Below are 18602 nucleotides of genomic sequence, written 5' to 3' on the forward strand. Positions count from 1 at the left end.
GAGACACATATTTGTTTCTAGGTATACCTATTTCATTTCTAGGAGGAAGGTCCTCATCCTCATGACTAGGATATCTCTCTTTCCGATCAAGGAGAAGAAAATAAATCATTTTCTCTTGGTTTTCTCTGGAAAACAACAATACATCATCATCATCCAATAAAATTTTCCAGCTTTCTGCAGAATATTAACTTCATTTATGATATCTTAAATGATGGAAGAAAGAGCTGGTGCAGACATTATTGAATGGACTTACCTGCATGAATAGCTACTCCTTGAAACAGAACTGTTACCTTCTGAATTGTTTTTATGGTTGACAGTTTTAATACAATGCTCTCAGGTCATAAGAATATTAAAAGAGCCCTGCTGGATCAGACCAAAGGCCCATCTAGCCCAGCAACCTGTTCTGACAGTGACCAACCAGATGTCCATGGGAAGTCCATGTGCAGAACCAGTGCGCAAGAGCACTCCACTGACTTGTGATTCCCTGAAGCTGAAATTTATACTGCCCTCGACAATGGAGGTGGAACTTAGTAACTGAATCTTTTGGGGGACAGAATATGAGGGATATGAATACATTTATAAATAAATAAATGTTTTGCTCCATGTAAAACACTCTCTTCATGTGAAAAAGAAGCAAATAAGGAAGACACATTTCCATGTGCAGGGACACATTTTGGTTTGGTTTTTACATGGAGGAGTATTCAAACATATAACGCTCCCCTCTGTATCTGAAGTGGTACAGCTTTAAAAGGATTGCATCAGGCCACTGGTAGAGCAATCATGGGGTAGAGCAATCATGGTAGAGCAATCATGCCACCAGAGCCAGAAGCTATGAGAGGCAGCAGTGTCCCTGGCCTGTGAGGAACCCTTGACTTGTGATGGACTGAACATTCAGTTGCTCTGGCGGCCATTCCTGAGCTGGAGGAAGTTTCTATATGCTTTTCTGTAATTATGCAGGTGGCAACTCCTGTCTATTTTACTGTATTTTAAAAAATATCAGGAGCTGTCTCAATAACTTTGGTTAGTAGCCAAGGTAAAAAATAGTCCGAATAAATAAATAAATAAGAGGCTGAGCTATGAATCAAGAAGGCCCTCATTTGAATCTTGCTTTTGTTGTGAACTCACTAGGTGGCCTTAGACAGATCACTGTTTGTCAGCTTCAGCCCCTCATTTCCCACCACCTGCAAGATGGGAGATAATTATCCTGAGCTACCCTACAGGATTGTTGTACTACAACTAAATAATGCATATGAAGCACTTTGTACAAATAATAATAATAATAATAATAATAATAATAATAATAATAATAATAACAACAACAACAACAACAACAACAACAATAATAATACTTTATTATTTATACCCCAGCCACTCTGGGCAGCTCCCAACAGAATACTAAAAACATGATAAAAGATCAAACATTAAAAACTTCCCTAAACAGGGATGCTTTCAGATGCCTTCTAAAAGTCAGATAGTTGTTTATTTCCTTGACATCTGATAGGGTGTTCCACAAGACAGGCGCCACTACGGAGAAGGCCCTCTGCCTGGTTCCCTGTAATCTCACTTCTCATAGTGAGGGAACCACCAGAAGGCCCTCAGAGCTGGATCTCAGTGTCCGGGCTGAATGATGGGGGTGGAGACACTCCTTCAGGTATACAGGACCAAGGCCGTTTAGGGCTTTAAAGGTCAGCACCAACACTTTGAATTGTGATTGGAAACATATTGGGAGCCATGTAGGTCTTTCAGGACCAGTGTTATATAGTCTCGGCAGCCACTCCTAGTCACCAGTCTGGCTGCCGCAGTCTGGATTAGTTGTAGTTTCCGGGTCACCTTCAAAGGTAGCCCCATGCAGAGCGCATTACAGTAGTCCAAGCAGTATACTGATATTGAGTATTATTATTACTACTACTGGTAGTAGTTGTAGCAGTATCTGCCAGAATTGCATCAGCTCCTAGTAACCCTCAAGAGATTCCTCTTGATATAGATAGATGATAGATAGATAGATAGATAGATAGATAGATAGATAGATAGATAGATAGATAGATAGATATAGATAGATGATAGATAGATAGATATAACACTGAACTGGGTGTGTGGCAAGTCTGATTTAACACAAGGAAGTTCTTTTACATCTCAATCTGCTGAAAAATTATTATTGGCTCATCTTAATATACATGGCCCATGCACCAGGGTAACATTATGCCACAGACCCTATTTAACAAATGAGTAGAAAAGAAGATCTTCCATGGCTGCTGCAGGGAAAAGAAATGCTGCATGTAGCAAAGTTTGTCTTTTAACAGAAACCTGTAATAGCTAAATAAATCATGCCTTCCATGGTTTTTGGTGACTGTTCCCATATACCCATCAAGCCTATGTTAAGCAAACACTGAATGCTTACTCTTCTGTTAGCAGGTCCTGTAAGAGTTTATTTCTGTCACGAAAGCAACCTAACGAGTGCATGCTCTCTAAAACATCAGGATCAATGTCCTCCAAGGAAGGGAGAGAGCGAATCTGCACCTTTCGAGGAATTGGTTGTTCTGGTTCTGGCTCATTCTTACCCCCTCTGCAGAAAAGGAAATAGAGAAAAAATAAAACATGGTAGCATTTTAATAACAAGGCTATGAAAAGCCATCTGTTTTCCTAAGAACAGACTTCCTTTATCTTCATAATTTAAAAGGATATTAATACAATGAATACCTTGCATATCCACTGAATAGTAACTTCATACATGTAAATAAGTCCCATTCATTCCAGTAAATGCATTTTCAAGTAAATATGCAATTGTGGGTTAAGCTATGAAGGATAGTTGCAAGACATGGATTTTTAGCAGCACAGATTGAGCAAGCATCTAGGTAAAATATTTACTATGAGCAATGAAGATCCCCAGGAATGTGCATTCAAGAATCATAGTTACCAACCTGTTTTAAGGGATTTCTATTTTTAGCACACTGCCACTTTAATTTAATACAAAACAAAATCTTATTTATAAGTACTCTATGAAGCAGAATTCACTATCTATATTACGAATGGAACCCAAGTGCAATGTCTTGTTCAGCTGTTAGCTGTCATTCCTGTACTTGATGTGTCATAACATTTCAGTCTAGCTGACCCGTTTTAACTCCTGAATGTTGCCACTGCTATCAGTCATGGCAACAGCAGGCGCGCACACATTCACACTAACAGATACTGATGTCATAAAAATAAGGCTCATTTTTCAGGTATAGGCAGCCTGGGTGTGACTGGGAAAGACTTTTGTTTGCAGGTAAACAGTGTTTCCATGTGCTCTGGCACTCTTCATGGTGTCGTGTTGCGCCAGAAGCAGTTTAGTCATACTGGCCACATGACTCAGAAAACCGTCTGCGGACAAATGCTGTCTCCCTTGGCCTGAAGCAAGATGAGCACCACATAGTCACGTTTGACTGGACTTAACCATCCAGGTTAGGGATGCTTCAGATATGTTTTGAGCACCCATAAATGCTGGAAAGAAACCCATATATTTCCCCTGTGATTTTAAAAAGGGATCTTATGATGGATTGTATTCAGGTATATCCAAAATAGTGTAGCGTGCACAGGAATCTCTAACAGTACTAATCTAATCAGTGAGCATGGACAATGGTGGGCCTCTATTTTTTTCTGCTGAGCTCATGGCTGCCCACAATGCAGACATGGTGCAGAAGCTATGTACAATTCTCTAGCTTCCCTTTAATATGTATTTCCAAATATCAACAAAAAGTTACTTACATATACCATATGTGCTTCTGAATGTGTTCTAGCTACAAGAAAAGAGTAAACAAAAGAAATGAGTAAACTCAAAATAACAGGTACATATGTCATGCTATTGAGCATTGCAATTTGGTCAACATCAGAGCACAGTGTCCCTGTCTCAATTCCTATGGCAGGATGCTGTGACTACACTAATCATTCTTTTTATACACACCTGTGCCAGTTGCCCCTCATCTTCAAGCTGCAACATATTACAGGTGAAAATAGCTGCAGTACAAAGCTTACTACCAGAAATTGGTCTGGATTGCATACAAAGGGGGGAAATGTTTTTAAGTGACAAGCCTAGAACCTCAGCACCAAACATTTCTCAGTCAAATCATCTAGGTTACAGGAACCAATTTTTCAAAAATTGGCATCATTTGGAGACATCACGTTACATGTCACACCAAGAAGGCTGGTAGCTTGCCTGACTCCATCCCCCACATCAAGTTCCTGTTCTCTTCAAGGGTGCACTACACAGTTCTGGCCTATTGCTCTGCATCATGGTGTAATCCTTCTTGCCCTTCTACCTCTGTCCACTGAAGGCTGAGGAAGGGAAAGATATGCCAGAGCTTGCATGAGATTTGGGGCTTTATTAAAGACACAGAGGCAAAGACCGAATGAGAACCCAGTGTCCAAGGACTGAAATACTGTAGCTAAAGTCTTCAATTCTAAACAAACTGTGCTAAATAGAACTGCAGCAGGAGTTGTAGACCATGTGCAGAAGTCACATGCTGGACGTTTTCTTGCAGCATCAAAATCAACCAGACAGATATGCAAAATGACTTTTAATCATGAAGGCCATAGACACATAATTCTTGCTCTGCTTCATACAGTGCTATTCAAACTAACAGCTGGCTAACAGAAGAGAGAGACCGTTTGCTGGATGATGATTCCAAGTGAATGTGCCTCAAATCAAACTGCTGAGCTCACAAGTGTGCACTGTGCATAGGGGCTGAAACTATGTGTGACCTGGAGAAGGGCAGAGAACTGGAATGACTTAGAAACCCCATTGGCTGAAGCAAGGGATCAGAGGCCCATTAAAACTGGCCGCGAAGAACTGAGGCAGCTGTCCTGCTCTCATTACTTTCCACTTCATTTCCAGACTAATGAGAACTGGAGAGCCAAAGCACGTGCATGGCTACGTGAAGGAACACAACAGGCTGAGGGAAAACTGCTTTGAGGTCGAGAGAAGCAGGGGAATCAGGGGCTTCTGTACATTATATAACAATCATATTGGAACACTCCAAACAGACTTCTTTTTTGTTTTAATGAGGCAGCTTATTTGGTGTGACTGTGACAGGGGTTTACCAAAATCAAAAGCACAAGGAACAGAATTCTGAACAGTAAAAGTTGAAAGTGGATAAGAAAATCTTAAGTTTCCTCTATTTTCCATAGTAAAGGGAAATGTTAGACTTGCTGCTCCAAACTAGCTCACCTTGTCAAAGCTAGAGTTTTAGTGTTAGGGAGAGTAAGGCATCTGTAATGGTAGGGTGGTCCCCAGCTACAGTGCCGATCCTGTAAGGTTGGTTAGTAGCCTTGGGAAACCCACCCTAATTCTTTCTCTCTGCTTCCAACACCCACTTATGGATTCTCTAGGACCAGGGGTGTGGGCTTCCCACAGTCTTACAGTAGTCGCCTCTAGAGTAATGGAACAGCCAGCCGCATTCCAAGTCTCTGGTTTGACAACTTCAGCCTACCTCCCCTCTCCCAAGCACTTTACCAATCAGAGGCATAGGCCCATGCAGCCCTAAGCCACACGAGTCAAGTAGCCCTTTTGTGTGTTCAGAAACCAGTATAGCCCACCAGCTCAATTAAACAGTTAGTACAAATGGATCTTAGGTAAAAAGTAATCTCTAGGGTTGTAAAGAGCTGCTGTTTCCCCTTCCCCCTTAATGCACATTTGCTACTTCTGCCTTAGTTTCTAGACAGATATTCAACAGGTAAAGCCTTTTCTTGTATGGAAATCCAATAATGGAAAGAGCTTCACCATGACGGTGCTCCCTCTAATTTTGTGTTATGCCATGCCCACCCCCCAATGGCAGTCATTTTGTGATGAGCACCCCCAGCACTCTCTCAAAAAACAGAATGTGTCCCCTGGTCCAAAAAAATGTTGGTGGCCCTTGGTACAGATGAAAAGCCTAAGGCATGTCCATGTTGGCTTCATTCTGAAGCCTTCCTACAGTTGCAGCTATCATGCATTGGAGCTAGTGAGGAAGAAGGAAGGGCAGCTAAGGAGGGCAGGGCCAGATATACAAACAATCACACTCCTTTAACACACATAAGTCACCTAACACACCTAACACAGAGAGACACCTGACACTGGCACACTCTTCTTTCTCTCATGCTGGCACACACAGAGGTTATGGGGAGAGGGGGGCCAGCATTTCTGGGCTACATTTGCTTAGGTGGGAACTGCCTTCTCTGTCCATTGCAAGGCCAATGCCTTCTTGGATCAATTCTGAAGATACATTACAATTGCTAAGGTGACTGTTTCCAAGGCAGAGCATTTTCAGTATTTCCCAAGTCAGAAGAGCCTGCAAGGTCATGGCTGCAGCCAAGACTGAGACAATTTGACCTTCATATAAGGATATCAAATGGAAGTCTGTTGTGTTTCTTTTGCTCTTGCCACTTCAAGCCAAACATTGTAGAACTAAAGAGGACTTGGTCAGAAACTAGCCTTAAAAATGCAGCCGTAGTGCTAGTTTCTAAAAATCTCACTCAGAAACCATTTTCAGCTTTTCTATTTGGGGATATGGAATATGTGCTATAAAATCAGTCTCTATTCTTATTCCAATTTAATTGCATTGAAATATTATGATGATATCATACATTCCTTGCTTGCTGCTGCCAACATGTCCACTGCCTTTTATTTTTCTTTTTTAAAAAAGACGGTGTAATTAATTAATGCTTTGATACTTTTCATCTACTTTAAAGTGACAAGGAAGGGTTACAGGAGGGCAATTGGTTTTGACAAGGAGTAGACTGTAGGCTTTTTGCTCTGCAGAGCTAGAGAAGGTGATCCACAGTGGGAGTTAATCTCACTCCTTCTACCTTCATTTAAAACATGGTATTTAAATGTGTTTAAGTGACAAAGGCATTTAACAGGCTTCCCCAAGAGGTTTTCCTCTCTGTTCTAACTAGTGCTTGCTACGTTTAATGCCATTTTGGAAAGAAGCTTTAAAAATCCCATTTCCATATATCAGAGGAAGTGTAGCCCAGATTTTGTCAAATTACAGCTTCCAAAATCCAATACTATTGGCCATGCTGATTGAGGGTTTTGGGAGTCCAACTTCTGCAGGGTCGAATGCTGGCTACCCCTGCTATATCACATGGCCCCATTATGCATTATCAAAACAAGCTCTATAGGCAAACCCACAGTGGAAGTTCCAGTTTTAATATTAGAGGAGGGAACAAGGAATATAGTTCTGCAGCTTTTTTGGGAAGACCCCAAAATTGTTCATCTTCACATTAGAGATGAAAATAAAAGCATACGCAACTTCTCAAGTCGCACAGAGCTTGTGATCAGTCACCGTGGAAGGCAAATACTCTGAATTACTACAGGGCTTACCCACACTTACTTTTCCCCCCATTCTTTCCAGGCACAGGTCTGCACTTGTACACTTTTTTGCCCTAAGCTTTCCTTGAGAAAACTCGCTCTTTAAAGCTAAATTGGAACAAGCATCAATTCGGGTTTTCAGCAGATTGCCATTTGCTCCAATCGAGCTGTAAAGAGTGGGCTTTCATGGGGATAGCTCCAGAGGAAAGGGAAAAAGAGGATGCTTTAAATAGCAGACCATGCCTGGAAAGAACAGAGGAAAGGTAAGTGTGGATAAGCCCTCAGTTAGATAGCAGGCTTTGTAATGACCCAAGAATCAATAATGACAATGGAGCACTGAAAATTGACAGTAGTTTATGTAAATTAATGGTTGTAAATGAATGCACAACAGGATGCAAGACTTTTTGCAAAACACACACACACTGCTCTTTGAAACACAAGCATACACACAAAATATCTGTGTATTGGAGTAAGGTGGGAAATCAGAGGGAACTCTGAAACTCAGCAACACCTAGATTGTGATGGATCTAGGATATTATGAGTTGCTCACTAAGCTGCATGCAACCTAGAATGATAATAAGTGGAACTGAAAGATAGGCAATTACTATGCAATGAGGTGAGGGTTTTGTTTTCACCTCTAGCAGATGTGTGTCTGGGAGGGTGTGGGGCTCACGTCATTAAATCATCATTTCATTTAATGTAGATTGACCTAATAGAATGCTGTCTTCTGTGGAAGAGTCAAACAATGATCCAAGTTGTGATTTATAAATATTTTAACAGAATGAAGTTCTGAGAGGAGTTTCAGATTTACATTTTTTCATACGTACTCCCATGCAGAAGGAATCTGTGGGCTCAATATTATCTACTAAATCATTGCTGGCTCCTATATACCGTATATGTTGCTGGTACCAAAATGCAAGAAATGTCACAAATTATATTAGAAGTCCTGCTTTTCAAAATTATTTAAACTTACAATATTAGCATAGTATACACACAAACTGTTCCCATGCAACACTGAAACAGTTCCTCTGCAAAAAGGACCAAGGTGAAACTTCTCAGAAAACACAGGAGAGAAAATCTAGACATATGCAAGCAACAAAGTCTGGGTCCAAATACCAGTGGTGCCAAAATTCATAAGTGGAGGCTTTGTAATGGCAAACATATAATGGCAAACTCTGCAATCTGTTTGCAAGCTGAGCCCAAACTGCAACAACACGAGACCCAGCTCATTATTGGTTTACCTCCACCATCACTTGAGCTCCTGCTATTACATCCATCAGTTTACCTATGTAAAGTACAACAAAAGGATGTTCTATTTGATGGCCATCCTGTGAGACCTATCCCATCCCAACCCTCATTTCAACAGCAGCATCCCAACCATCAGTGGCCACAGTATGAAATTTTATGTTTGTGCAGAGCTCTGACATTAAATAAAAACGCACAACTTTTAGAAGTGGGGGTGATGAGTGGAAAGCAGAAGTCACGAGATCTACAGTGAATGCCTTCTTACCGTCAGCCGTTTCGAGGCATCCACTTCAATCATCCCCCGCAAGAGATTTTGACAATCTGGCGGGATGAAATGTGGCATATGGAACACACCACGTTTCACTTTCTCTAGCAGCTGCCGCAAGTTATCGTCATCGAATGGTAGGGCACCCTGGAACAGCATGACAGAGGAAAAAGAGAAAAAAGTAGTGGAGGAAGGAAGCAGTGGCAAAGGAAGAGGAGTGCGGGGGGAGCGTACCGCCTCTGACAGCACGATCCCAGTAGGGTGCCGTTGCGCTGCCTGCCCTGCCTGCACTGGGTGCCACGCCCCTACAGGCAGTGCGCCAGGCCACTGGGGGTGGCACGCCATGCCCCCAAGACGCATGCTAGCCCCGCCCCGCCCCTGCCTGCTCTCCACCCCCCAGTGCCAGAGCACGAAGCTCCGCCACTGGAAGGAAGAAAGGTAAATAGGTGTTGAACACAAGCAATGACAGAACAGAGGAGAGAAATGAGGAGACATTCGGGGCCAACTACGTATGAGGTTAGTCACAATGCAGGCTATTAACTGAAGAGTATTTTTCTGATAAGCAGTCCATGAAAGGAGAGCGGTCCCTGCTCTAGACTGGGATCCTAGTGTGAGAAGTGTAGGAGAGGGTAAACTTCTGCCAAGCTAGATCATGTCAACAGAAAGAGACAGCTTTGTTTAGTCATACCAGAGCACTTGAACACGTCAGAATGGCCTTAGCTCCCTAAAGAATGTGTAGTGCCAGAAATGGTTGAATCCTGCCACTAGCTACTCAACAGAACCCAAATTCTGTCACATGTGGTTGGCCCTAAAATAATGGGTAGAGAATAATTCTGAAAGCAGCATATCCCTTTATCCTTTTCAGCATAGAAAACAAAACTTGGTGGAACATAGATAAATATCTTGAATTTTAATTAGTCAATGAGGAACAGAACATAGCATGAATGGTTTTCAAGAAAATTATCCATAGATACAAAGATTTGCTTAACTTCAGCTGAGCTGTTTAGTTGTAGTTGCAACTCAAGGCTTTGATCTGCTGGCAATCCTCCAGGGCAAACTCTTAGCAGCAGATGTGTTTATCTGCTCCTCGGTTCTAATCTCCTCTGGACATATTTACACCAAACACTAAAAGATGGCTGTTTAGCATGGGAGACTTTTCCACCTTACAAAATGTCAAAAGGCCAGAAGGAAGTGTGACTGACCAGAATATGACCTATGTTCACAAATAAGACAAAGGCTTTCTTTCAAAGTTCTTTATTCAGAATAGTCAGTTCAGAGAGCTAGGATACCAACAGCTCCTGATGCTAACCAAATAGCTGGCTCACATAGTGTTCAAGCTGAGCAGAGCAATGAATATGAGTTTCTCCACTAGCCTAAAATGAAGATATAAAATCCACTGGGTAATATGGTAATGGCTTTCTCAAAAACATATTCCGCATCAAATAATCTCTCTGGGCTACCTCTTAGCCTTGCCTTCAGTATGCTATGAAATATAGCAGAAGCAAATTGAGGGGAAATTGGTTATCAAATTTCCCATGTTATCCACAGGATTGCTGAATCAGGCCCCAAACTGAGTCAAAGGTGCCTTGCATGTAAGTGTGTAATGCTGAATACCAAAACAAAGCCTTTGATAGCATAAGGTTTATAGCAATATAGTAATCTAAGGATACCCTCTGACTATTAAGCTACTAAAAGCTCCTAATGCCCTAACTATTTTTATGAATTATAACAATGTTGACATTTGAATGTAGTTGTATAAGGTTTCATATGGAAGGTCTAGTGCTACAGAATATATCTTAATTTACACCTAGTGATGATATGATTTGCTAGTAAGTAGTCTGAAATTATCTGATTTAAGTCAGGTGTATCTTGTTATGCATGCATTTTTTTTAAAAAAAAGAATAATGCATGTCTTTCTCCCTAACAGCTAAGTGAAGAAAACACATATTTTTAATAACTTGTTGGGAACAGCTCACAGTTGCTGGGACACCCCAGTCAGAGAGGTGGCATATAAATAATAAAATTATTCTTATTCCTATTACACAGATATCCAACCCGATTTCAGTGAAATATTGATTAGATAATGGGAAATTTGACAGACATTGTTTTTCTCAAATTGTTTCAGCTATATTTCATGATCTAACTGGACCGACATAATTCTTTCTAATACATGTCCCTTTCTCTGGAAAGGGATCAAACATATTATGGAAACTATCTTCAAATTTTGTTTCACTTTGTTTCTTTCTGAGTCTTTAATAAATGGGTGCTCTACTCATCTACTATTTAATGAACGGAATGTGATGAAAGTGTTATTGATTCCATTTGTATGACCTTGTTGTCTCCATTACATACGAGTGACAACTTTCCACAATAGTCTGGACACTTCCTTTAGAATACCTCTCTCATTTCCTTTGCTAGCACACACACACTGCTTTTGACAGCTTTTGATTTTGCCAACAAGCCCTGAACTGATCTGGGCCTGCATTGATTCACTCTGGACAAATTCCAGATCAGCCTCAGAATCTGGGATTTGTCCAGACCAGATGCACAGCCTTCATACATGCCTATGACAGATATGTAGGTACATGTTCAGAGGGGTGCTGAGCCCTCCAGCAACATTTTTAGCATGACATTTTGAAATTATGATTCAACAGACCGTCATGAATGCAAAAATACAGTAGTTGTCCTATATAGTGAAGGTAATGACTCACCACTAACAATGCAAACAAAATGACTCCACAGCTCCAGACGTCTGCTTTTCTCCCATCGTATTTCTCCCCCTGTACAATATGGAAATAGGAGATTTAACCTGAAGGTTGTTAGATAAATAATTATCCAGGTGTCCTTGAATTCAGTGGGAGGAAACGTTCTTTTTCTCCAAACTACACCAATATATTACACAGATCTCATATATTACAAAAAATGCTTAATTGCACAAAATGAGTATAGGGTATATTTAGTACAGTTTGGCAGGTAAGAAGTAGAGAAGACCACCTTTTGAAAGAACAAAGGACTTATGTTAAAACAGTAAACAACAATTTTAACATAACCATACTGCTTTCCCTGTCTGTCACTCTGCCCTGCATAGAACATTAATCTCCTCTGAGTCACTGTAAATATATCACATTCACAAATTTCATCTATATATAGCATTAGCCAGGTTAGTATGGGCATAGTGCCCACCCATTTAGGAATTGCCTTAGGGTTCATTAGAGCTGCTTTGCCTTTTCCTGTTCTGTGGACATGTATACAGATCTCCAGTAATGTAACACTGAGATGAGAGAGAAGGCCGGAGATGGATAGGAAGTTATGCACATACCTCCCATTTCAGAGGATGGATTTGGGTATTGTGGTGTGTGTTGTGCATACACAGAAGGGAGAAGGGATGAAAGGGTTATTGTGAATCCAATGTCAACCCCTCAGAAGGTAGGCGAGGAACCTTTGGCACATTGGCCAAAGCATGTATCTCAATTTGGCTCGTGAAATCATTCCCCCAAAACCAAACCCACCTGCTCCACACCTGTTGTTATATTGCACAGGCTGAATGTCATAGGTGACATCTGCTACGGGGCAGACAATGACATGGTTAAAAAGGTACAATAGGGAGTTTAAAGTTATCTTCTAACTTTTCATTTGCCAGTGGCTTTCATGCTGACACTAAGCCACTGGGAACTCTCATGCAGCCAGGCGAGTTTGCTGTCAGAGCTGGTCAGGGCTTCTGCTATGACTGCCATTGAACTCCAAACCCCTTTGAACGCTGAGAGGTGGGCAGGGCTGCAGTACTTAAAAAAAAAAAAGATTAAAAGAGGAAAACTTTAATTTTCAATTCAACTATCTGCATTTGCTTGTTTTGAAGAAAAATGTCTGGAGAACTCTTATTAAGAAGTATTGTATGTCCCTGTCCTTGTCTATGATCGATAGGATGACAAGGAGGATGTATTGGAATGGCATGTGTAAGAAAGAGTCTGAAGAATCAGCACAAAACCTGTAATGTTAGAGATGCCTTGAGGATATGAAAAAACTGTTTCTCTCCCAGTTGGTTCTTTATGGGGCTTGGAATTAGTCATATTTGCGAGATCATGACATCAGCTGTCAATTCCCTGCTATTGATTTTATGAAGCTTAAATTCACAATTGTCCCCTGAGTCTGACAGGTGGGAACCAGAACCTCTTGTTTACCAAGTCACTAGGGGCTGCAATAGTAGCATCCCCTTGTTGTCCAGTGACACACCAAGAGCAGCACGTTTCACCTTTCTTAGGTGAAAGCTGAAGACGGCTGAAAAAATAGTTTGAATGGGAAAATAAAACCAAGTAAACACAGGGGACTGTTGCTCTGGCTGTTAGTGATCACATGAATGTCCTTGTACTGAAATTTTATAAACCTCTTGTACTATTCAGATAACCAAACAATGTGAGAAAATTTAATACTTTGGTAATACAAATGGAGGGCTATCCAGAGATACCCAATAATAAAAGAGAGAAATAAGTTTTTGTTGTTGCTGCTGCTGCTGCTGTTGAAAAAAGGATTATTTTAAGGATTTCAAGCTCACTTACCCGAATTACTTCTGGACAAGCATAATGCGGTGATCTGGAAGAAAAAAACCATGAACCAGTGAGTACTGAATTCCTCCTTGTTTTTATTTATTATGTGAATAATAATAAGAATAACTATTATTATTATTAATAATAATAATAATAATAATAATAAATAATAATAATAACAACAACAATATGGCTTCCAACACATATAAAAACAATAAAATGTCAAACAAATGAAATACAGGGCTGACTTCAGATGTCCTCTAAAAGTTGTGTAGTTCTTTATCTCCTTGACATCTGATGGGAGGGCATCCCATAGGGAGGGCGCCACTGCTGAGAAGGCCCTCTGCCTGGTTCCCTGTAACCTCACTTATCACACCGAGGGAACCACTAGTAGGCCCCCAGAGCTGGACCTCAGTGTCTGGGCTGAAAGATGGGGATGGAGAAGCTCCTTCAGCTATACAGGGCTAAGGGCATTTAGGGCTTCAAAGGTCAGCACCAACACTTTGAATTGTGCTCAGAAATGTACAAGAAGCCAATGTAGATCCTTTAGGACCAGTGTCATATGATCCCAGCGGCTGCTCCCAGTGGCAGCCGCATCCCAGCGGCAGCCGCATCCCAGCGGCAGCCACATTCTGGATTAGTTGTAGTTGTAGTTGAAAGTATGGGCTTTCAGAGCCAGCTCTATCATTCAAGCAGTATCAGGGAAATTCTAAAGTTCACCCAGCTGCTGTAAGATTATTAAAAATAGGCTGAAAGAACAGGAAAGTTGTCACTAACCATTTAAAACTGGCAGATGTCGTCAGCCAGTGACTCACAGCTGAATATGAATGAATGGCTGAATTAATACACATTTATTATAGAAGGCTTTTGGCCATAACAATATTAATAGTACAGTGAAGTACTAAAATAAATGGGCAAAATTTATATATCCAAAAAGCACGATAGCCAAAATACAGGTCAGTATCAACCAAAAGTCATTATACCTCACGATTCTGACAATAGATTTCATTTCTGCTCATAAAACAAGCTAGGAGCACATCCAAATTAACAAGTCCCTAAAACTGTCATCAGCAAATCTATCAAATGCCTCCACTTAAAATATTATGGCATGAGGTGGCACTGTTGGGTACTGTGGTGCTTAGACTGGGAGCCCAGATCATGCACTAGCTTCCTGTTTTACTGGGGACTCTGGCTGAAGGAGGGAGCTACAGGTAGTTCACGTTGACGCACTTGTAGAACAGCCCCAAACCATCCTGGCTCCAGGGAGCCAGAAACACACCAAAGGGCTATTAGAAAGCTGCCATATCTGCTGTTTTCCTTTAGTCTTGGCACTGCATATCTGAGAGAAGCAAGCTTTCAAGTTCCACCAGGACCCAGCTAGTATATTAATGATCTTAGGCTTGCTTTGCTTCAGTCTACCTCCTGTATTCCTGTCTATTATCTGCCTGTCTGCCCAAAGTATTTGCCTCCCTTTGGGCCACATGTTTGATTGATACAGAAGCAAAGCATGGCACTGTTGTATGCATTAACCAATACACTTCCTTTTATGCTTCTTATCTTCAGAGTGCCTTAAAAGAATTTCTTCTTCACCAAGAGGAAGCTGGAGAATATTTGCTCTAAATAATACATAGCTGTGCTCTTGAATTGTATTGCGTAGCCATCATTAAGCCTATTTCTTCTGCTCTTCCAGTTTTTACTGGTCAAAAGAGCTTGCTGATCCATGATTTCTACATATGGCCCATCAAAGCAGTGAGGGGGAAAAATTGGACAGCAGCAGCAGCAACCCCCACCAACATAACATGTGCTCAGACCACTGTCTGCTGCTGTGCTCCCTGCCTGGCAACTAATTGGGAAACAGTTCCCTGAAATCAATTATTCATTCCAACCTGCCACGTAATAATTTTGCATCCTGGAAATTATATAGCAGTAGCCATTTGCTTTATAGCCTTCATTAGAAGCAGCCTGACAAAGCAGGAGAGATCCAAACAGTTCTAATAATGTATGCAGATTTCAAACAAGACTTTTTCTTTTTACCATCACATGGCAGATTACCAGGAAGTGATTACTGTGCATATATTCTTATGGGATGAAATAATAACACAGTGCATAATGCCAGCTTCAGACCATTATGCTTGTATCTCTGTGCCACATCCTTGCACAAATTCACTGGAATGTTATTGGTATAGCATAAATGCCTCCTATCACTATTATGGAAGAAATGTCCCAAAGGAAGGGCTTCACTTTGTAGTAACAACACAATCACATTCAAATTATCTGAAACTTCCTATTTCATACAGGCAAAAGGATGTGTGGACAGAAATATAGGGCACTGAGGGTTTGGACCAAATTAGATACAAGAGATCCCAACTACTGTTTTAAAAAATCAAATTGCTCATAATGTGTGTGTGTGGTTTTGGATTGGGACTGTAGCACTGAGGAAGGGGAAATATGGCACCTTTATATTTCTCCCCCATGGGAACAACATTCCCTTTAAGAGGAAGCAATTTAAGACAGGGAAATGAGGGGAAGAGTTCCCCTCCATCAGGGTCACAGCTCTAATTCAAATTGTCCCTTGCCACAGCTTTTGGAAAAGAAAAGACACGGGAGATCCAGTTCACGGGTCTTGCACATCACAGCCAGTGTATTCCTCATGTTCAAAAGCAATCAGGTATTATTGTATTATTGCATGATTCTTACTTTGGGCCCCAACAATAAAACCACCTGTGTCTGGCCTGAGCTCCACCAACCTAGTATGGTACTATAAATGGATTCTTTCCCCCACACCATCTCCCACTGCAAGGATTGTCCCTGCTGGAGCATGCAATCAATTACTTTCAACCAAGGGTATGATCCCAGTCATTAGATCTTCTAGGTGAGGTTTAAAAGGGTCATCTAAACCACACAGAATAAAGTAAGGGTTTTGTGTTTTCAATTGCTGGTGAAGTAAAGAAATGCTGTGGCTAATGTTATATACAGATGAAACAGGGGGTCAGGGAGAAATAGGAAAGAGAAATCAGGCTAACCTGACCACTCAACAGCTGCACCTCAACTGCTGTGACAGCAACATGAGCTCTTGGCATATCCACTCTAAATTTCCTGCCAATTCACAGCAACTGTATATCTCCAGCTTTATCTTGGCTCACAGCTCTAAACGGGTTCCTCAGGCCAACTAGGATGCACAGAAAAAATCGTTTCCATGCTGCCAATCACCAAACAGCTTTGACTGCTTTAGAAAAGAAAATCCAAATTTAATCAAAAATCTATTTATCTTCCTACAAAGTCATGAATATTTCTTTGGCTCTTATCACTAATTATTCAGTGCATGTGCATCTAAGCAACTTTATCCCTGCCTCTTCCCCCTAGGCATATCCTCGTCTTTTCTGCTGCATCTCCAGGCAGTAACGCTACAATCTGCACAGCGTCTTCAATAACAATATCACTCAGCAAGATCAAGAAGCAGTTTTCGCCAGCGGCCTCTGTTGCGGTACATTGGAAGAGGCATGAGGATTAGGAACGTTTCTTGTTTTCCGGGGTTTTTCTTTTTCTTTGCGGGGAGATGGAGGTTGTCTTCCCTCAGTTGCAAACTCCGTAGACAGCAATGGGACTCTGAAATGCCATTCTGCAGGCCTTGGCTTCAGCATGAAGCATAACGATTTGGTGGCACAGTCCCATTCTGTAACTCTCGAAAGAAGGATTGCTTAAAGCTAATTTAAAAAATAAGGGTGCAGTGATGGGAAGGTTTGGGGAAGTCATGTATGTTTGTTTTGTATGTTTTTCTTTTTTTTCCTGTCTATTTTGTTGTCTATTCTGTTTTCTATACTGTTTAAAATGAATAAAATTTTTTTATAAAAAAAAACATTCTGTAACTCTCAGGGTGGAACTGCATACCAAGCACGGGTCAGAAAAGTAGCTGGTAGAGAGCACAGCAGAGGAAAACTGACAGGCTGGGGCCAGATTAAGCAGCTTCCTACTGCTTAAAGCTTCTCTGATGTAAACTATGCCTTCCAAACCCCCATGTCCACAGAATAATAATAATAATACCTTTATTGTCATTGTACAACCTGTGTACACTGAAATTAAGCGAACCTCCCTCCCTTGTGATGTCATCTAGCGGACTCAAGGGACATAGAATTCTATGATTCTATGACCCCCGTGATGTCATCTAGTGGACTCAAGGGACAGCCCATGATATCATGTGTGCTGTGTTCACCACCCTCTGTAGAGACTTTCTGTCTGTGGCTGTCAAGCCAGCATACCACACTGTGATACAATATGAAAGGACACTTTCTATTGTGGAACGGTAAAAGGAGTTCATCAATTGTTGTTTAACATTATTCTTTCACAAGACCCTAAGGAAACGGAGTCTCTGTTGGGCCTTTATGACCACCTGAGTTATGTTGATTTTCCAAGTGAAGTCCTCACTAAGGTAAACTCCCAGGAATTTAAAGGAGGAGACTCTCTCCACACAGCCACCCCCCGCCCGATATACAACAGGGCAGGTTCCCCTCTCTTTTTCCAGAAGTCCAACACCACCTCCTTTGTCTTACTAATATTTAGGTGCAAGTTATTCTCTAAGCACCATGTAGAAAAAGCAGCAGCAGGACTTAATGGACATGAGACTGAGTTGGAACATGCAAGTTTTTGGGTTCAGGAAATAAGCATTTTAGATCTGTTTCACACATTATTATGGGATTACCTCTACGGAATCATCTCAGAAGTCCAACAAATGTCAACATAGGAAACCAGCAGTACTAAATAGGTGGTCTTGCCACCCCATAACATAAAATTCTCTATGTGGCTTACAGTAAATGTGGGTGGATGGGTAGGTGAAATACAAAACAAAACATACTTAAAAACATTTTTAATCATTTAAAAATGGGAGAGACCCTACCAAAATACAACAATGCAGAACTTATTGATAAATCTGAAGCACACCTTCCAGTTGCAAACATGTATCTTCAATGTACCTAATTGTCAGGGCCTTTACCTATAAAAAAAGAGGACCTCTGAATCTGCAAAGGGCTGCTTGGAAATGTCTAAAGGGACAGTTGTAATGTAGGGAGCTGAAGGTGCTGCAATTCAGGCAATTATTTCTGTTTTTCCTATTAGTTTCATTTATTATTAGTTACATTTATAAAATTCCTGAAATGCTTCTTTCTTTCTAAAAATAAAAAAAGTCTCAAGGCATCTTACAGCAGATCAAAATGCACAAAAATTAAAACAAGGCAAT

At 41.0% G+C, this 18602-nt stretch overlaps 1 protein-coding gene across 15 annotated transcripts in view; it reads right to left on the reverse strand.

Moving 5' to 3' along the window:
- Positions 1-18602, reverse strand: part of BRSK2 (BR serine/threonine kinase 2) — a 402463-nt gene that overhangs the window by 63476 nt on the left and 320385 nt on the right. For all 15 annotated transcript variants that reach the window (XM_081903613.1, XM_081903619.1, XM_081903615.1 and 12 more), the window contains exons 6-11: positions 13385-13418; positions 11543-11611; positions 8832-8978; positions 3742-3773; positions 2399-2563; positions 28-125 (exon numbers count right to left, since the gene is read on the reverse strand). In XM_081903613.1, the coding sequence (XP_081759739.1) occupies positions 28-125; positions 2399-2563; positions 3742-3773; positions 8832-8978; positions 11543-11611; positions 13385-13418 (545 nt within the window). The remainder of the gene's footprint in view (positions 1-27; positions 126-2398; positions 2564-3741; positions 3774-8831; positions 8979-11542; positions 11612-13384; positions 13419-18602) is intronic.

Source organism: Podarcis melisellensis (assembly GCF_964234715.1).
Source record: "Podarcis melisellensis genome assembly, chromosome: 1".
In the NCBI taxonomy this organism is placed as follows: Eukaryota; Metazoa; Chordata; class Lepidosauria; order Squamata; family Lacertidae; genus Podarcis; species Podarcis melisellensis.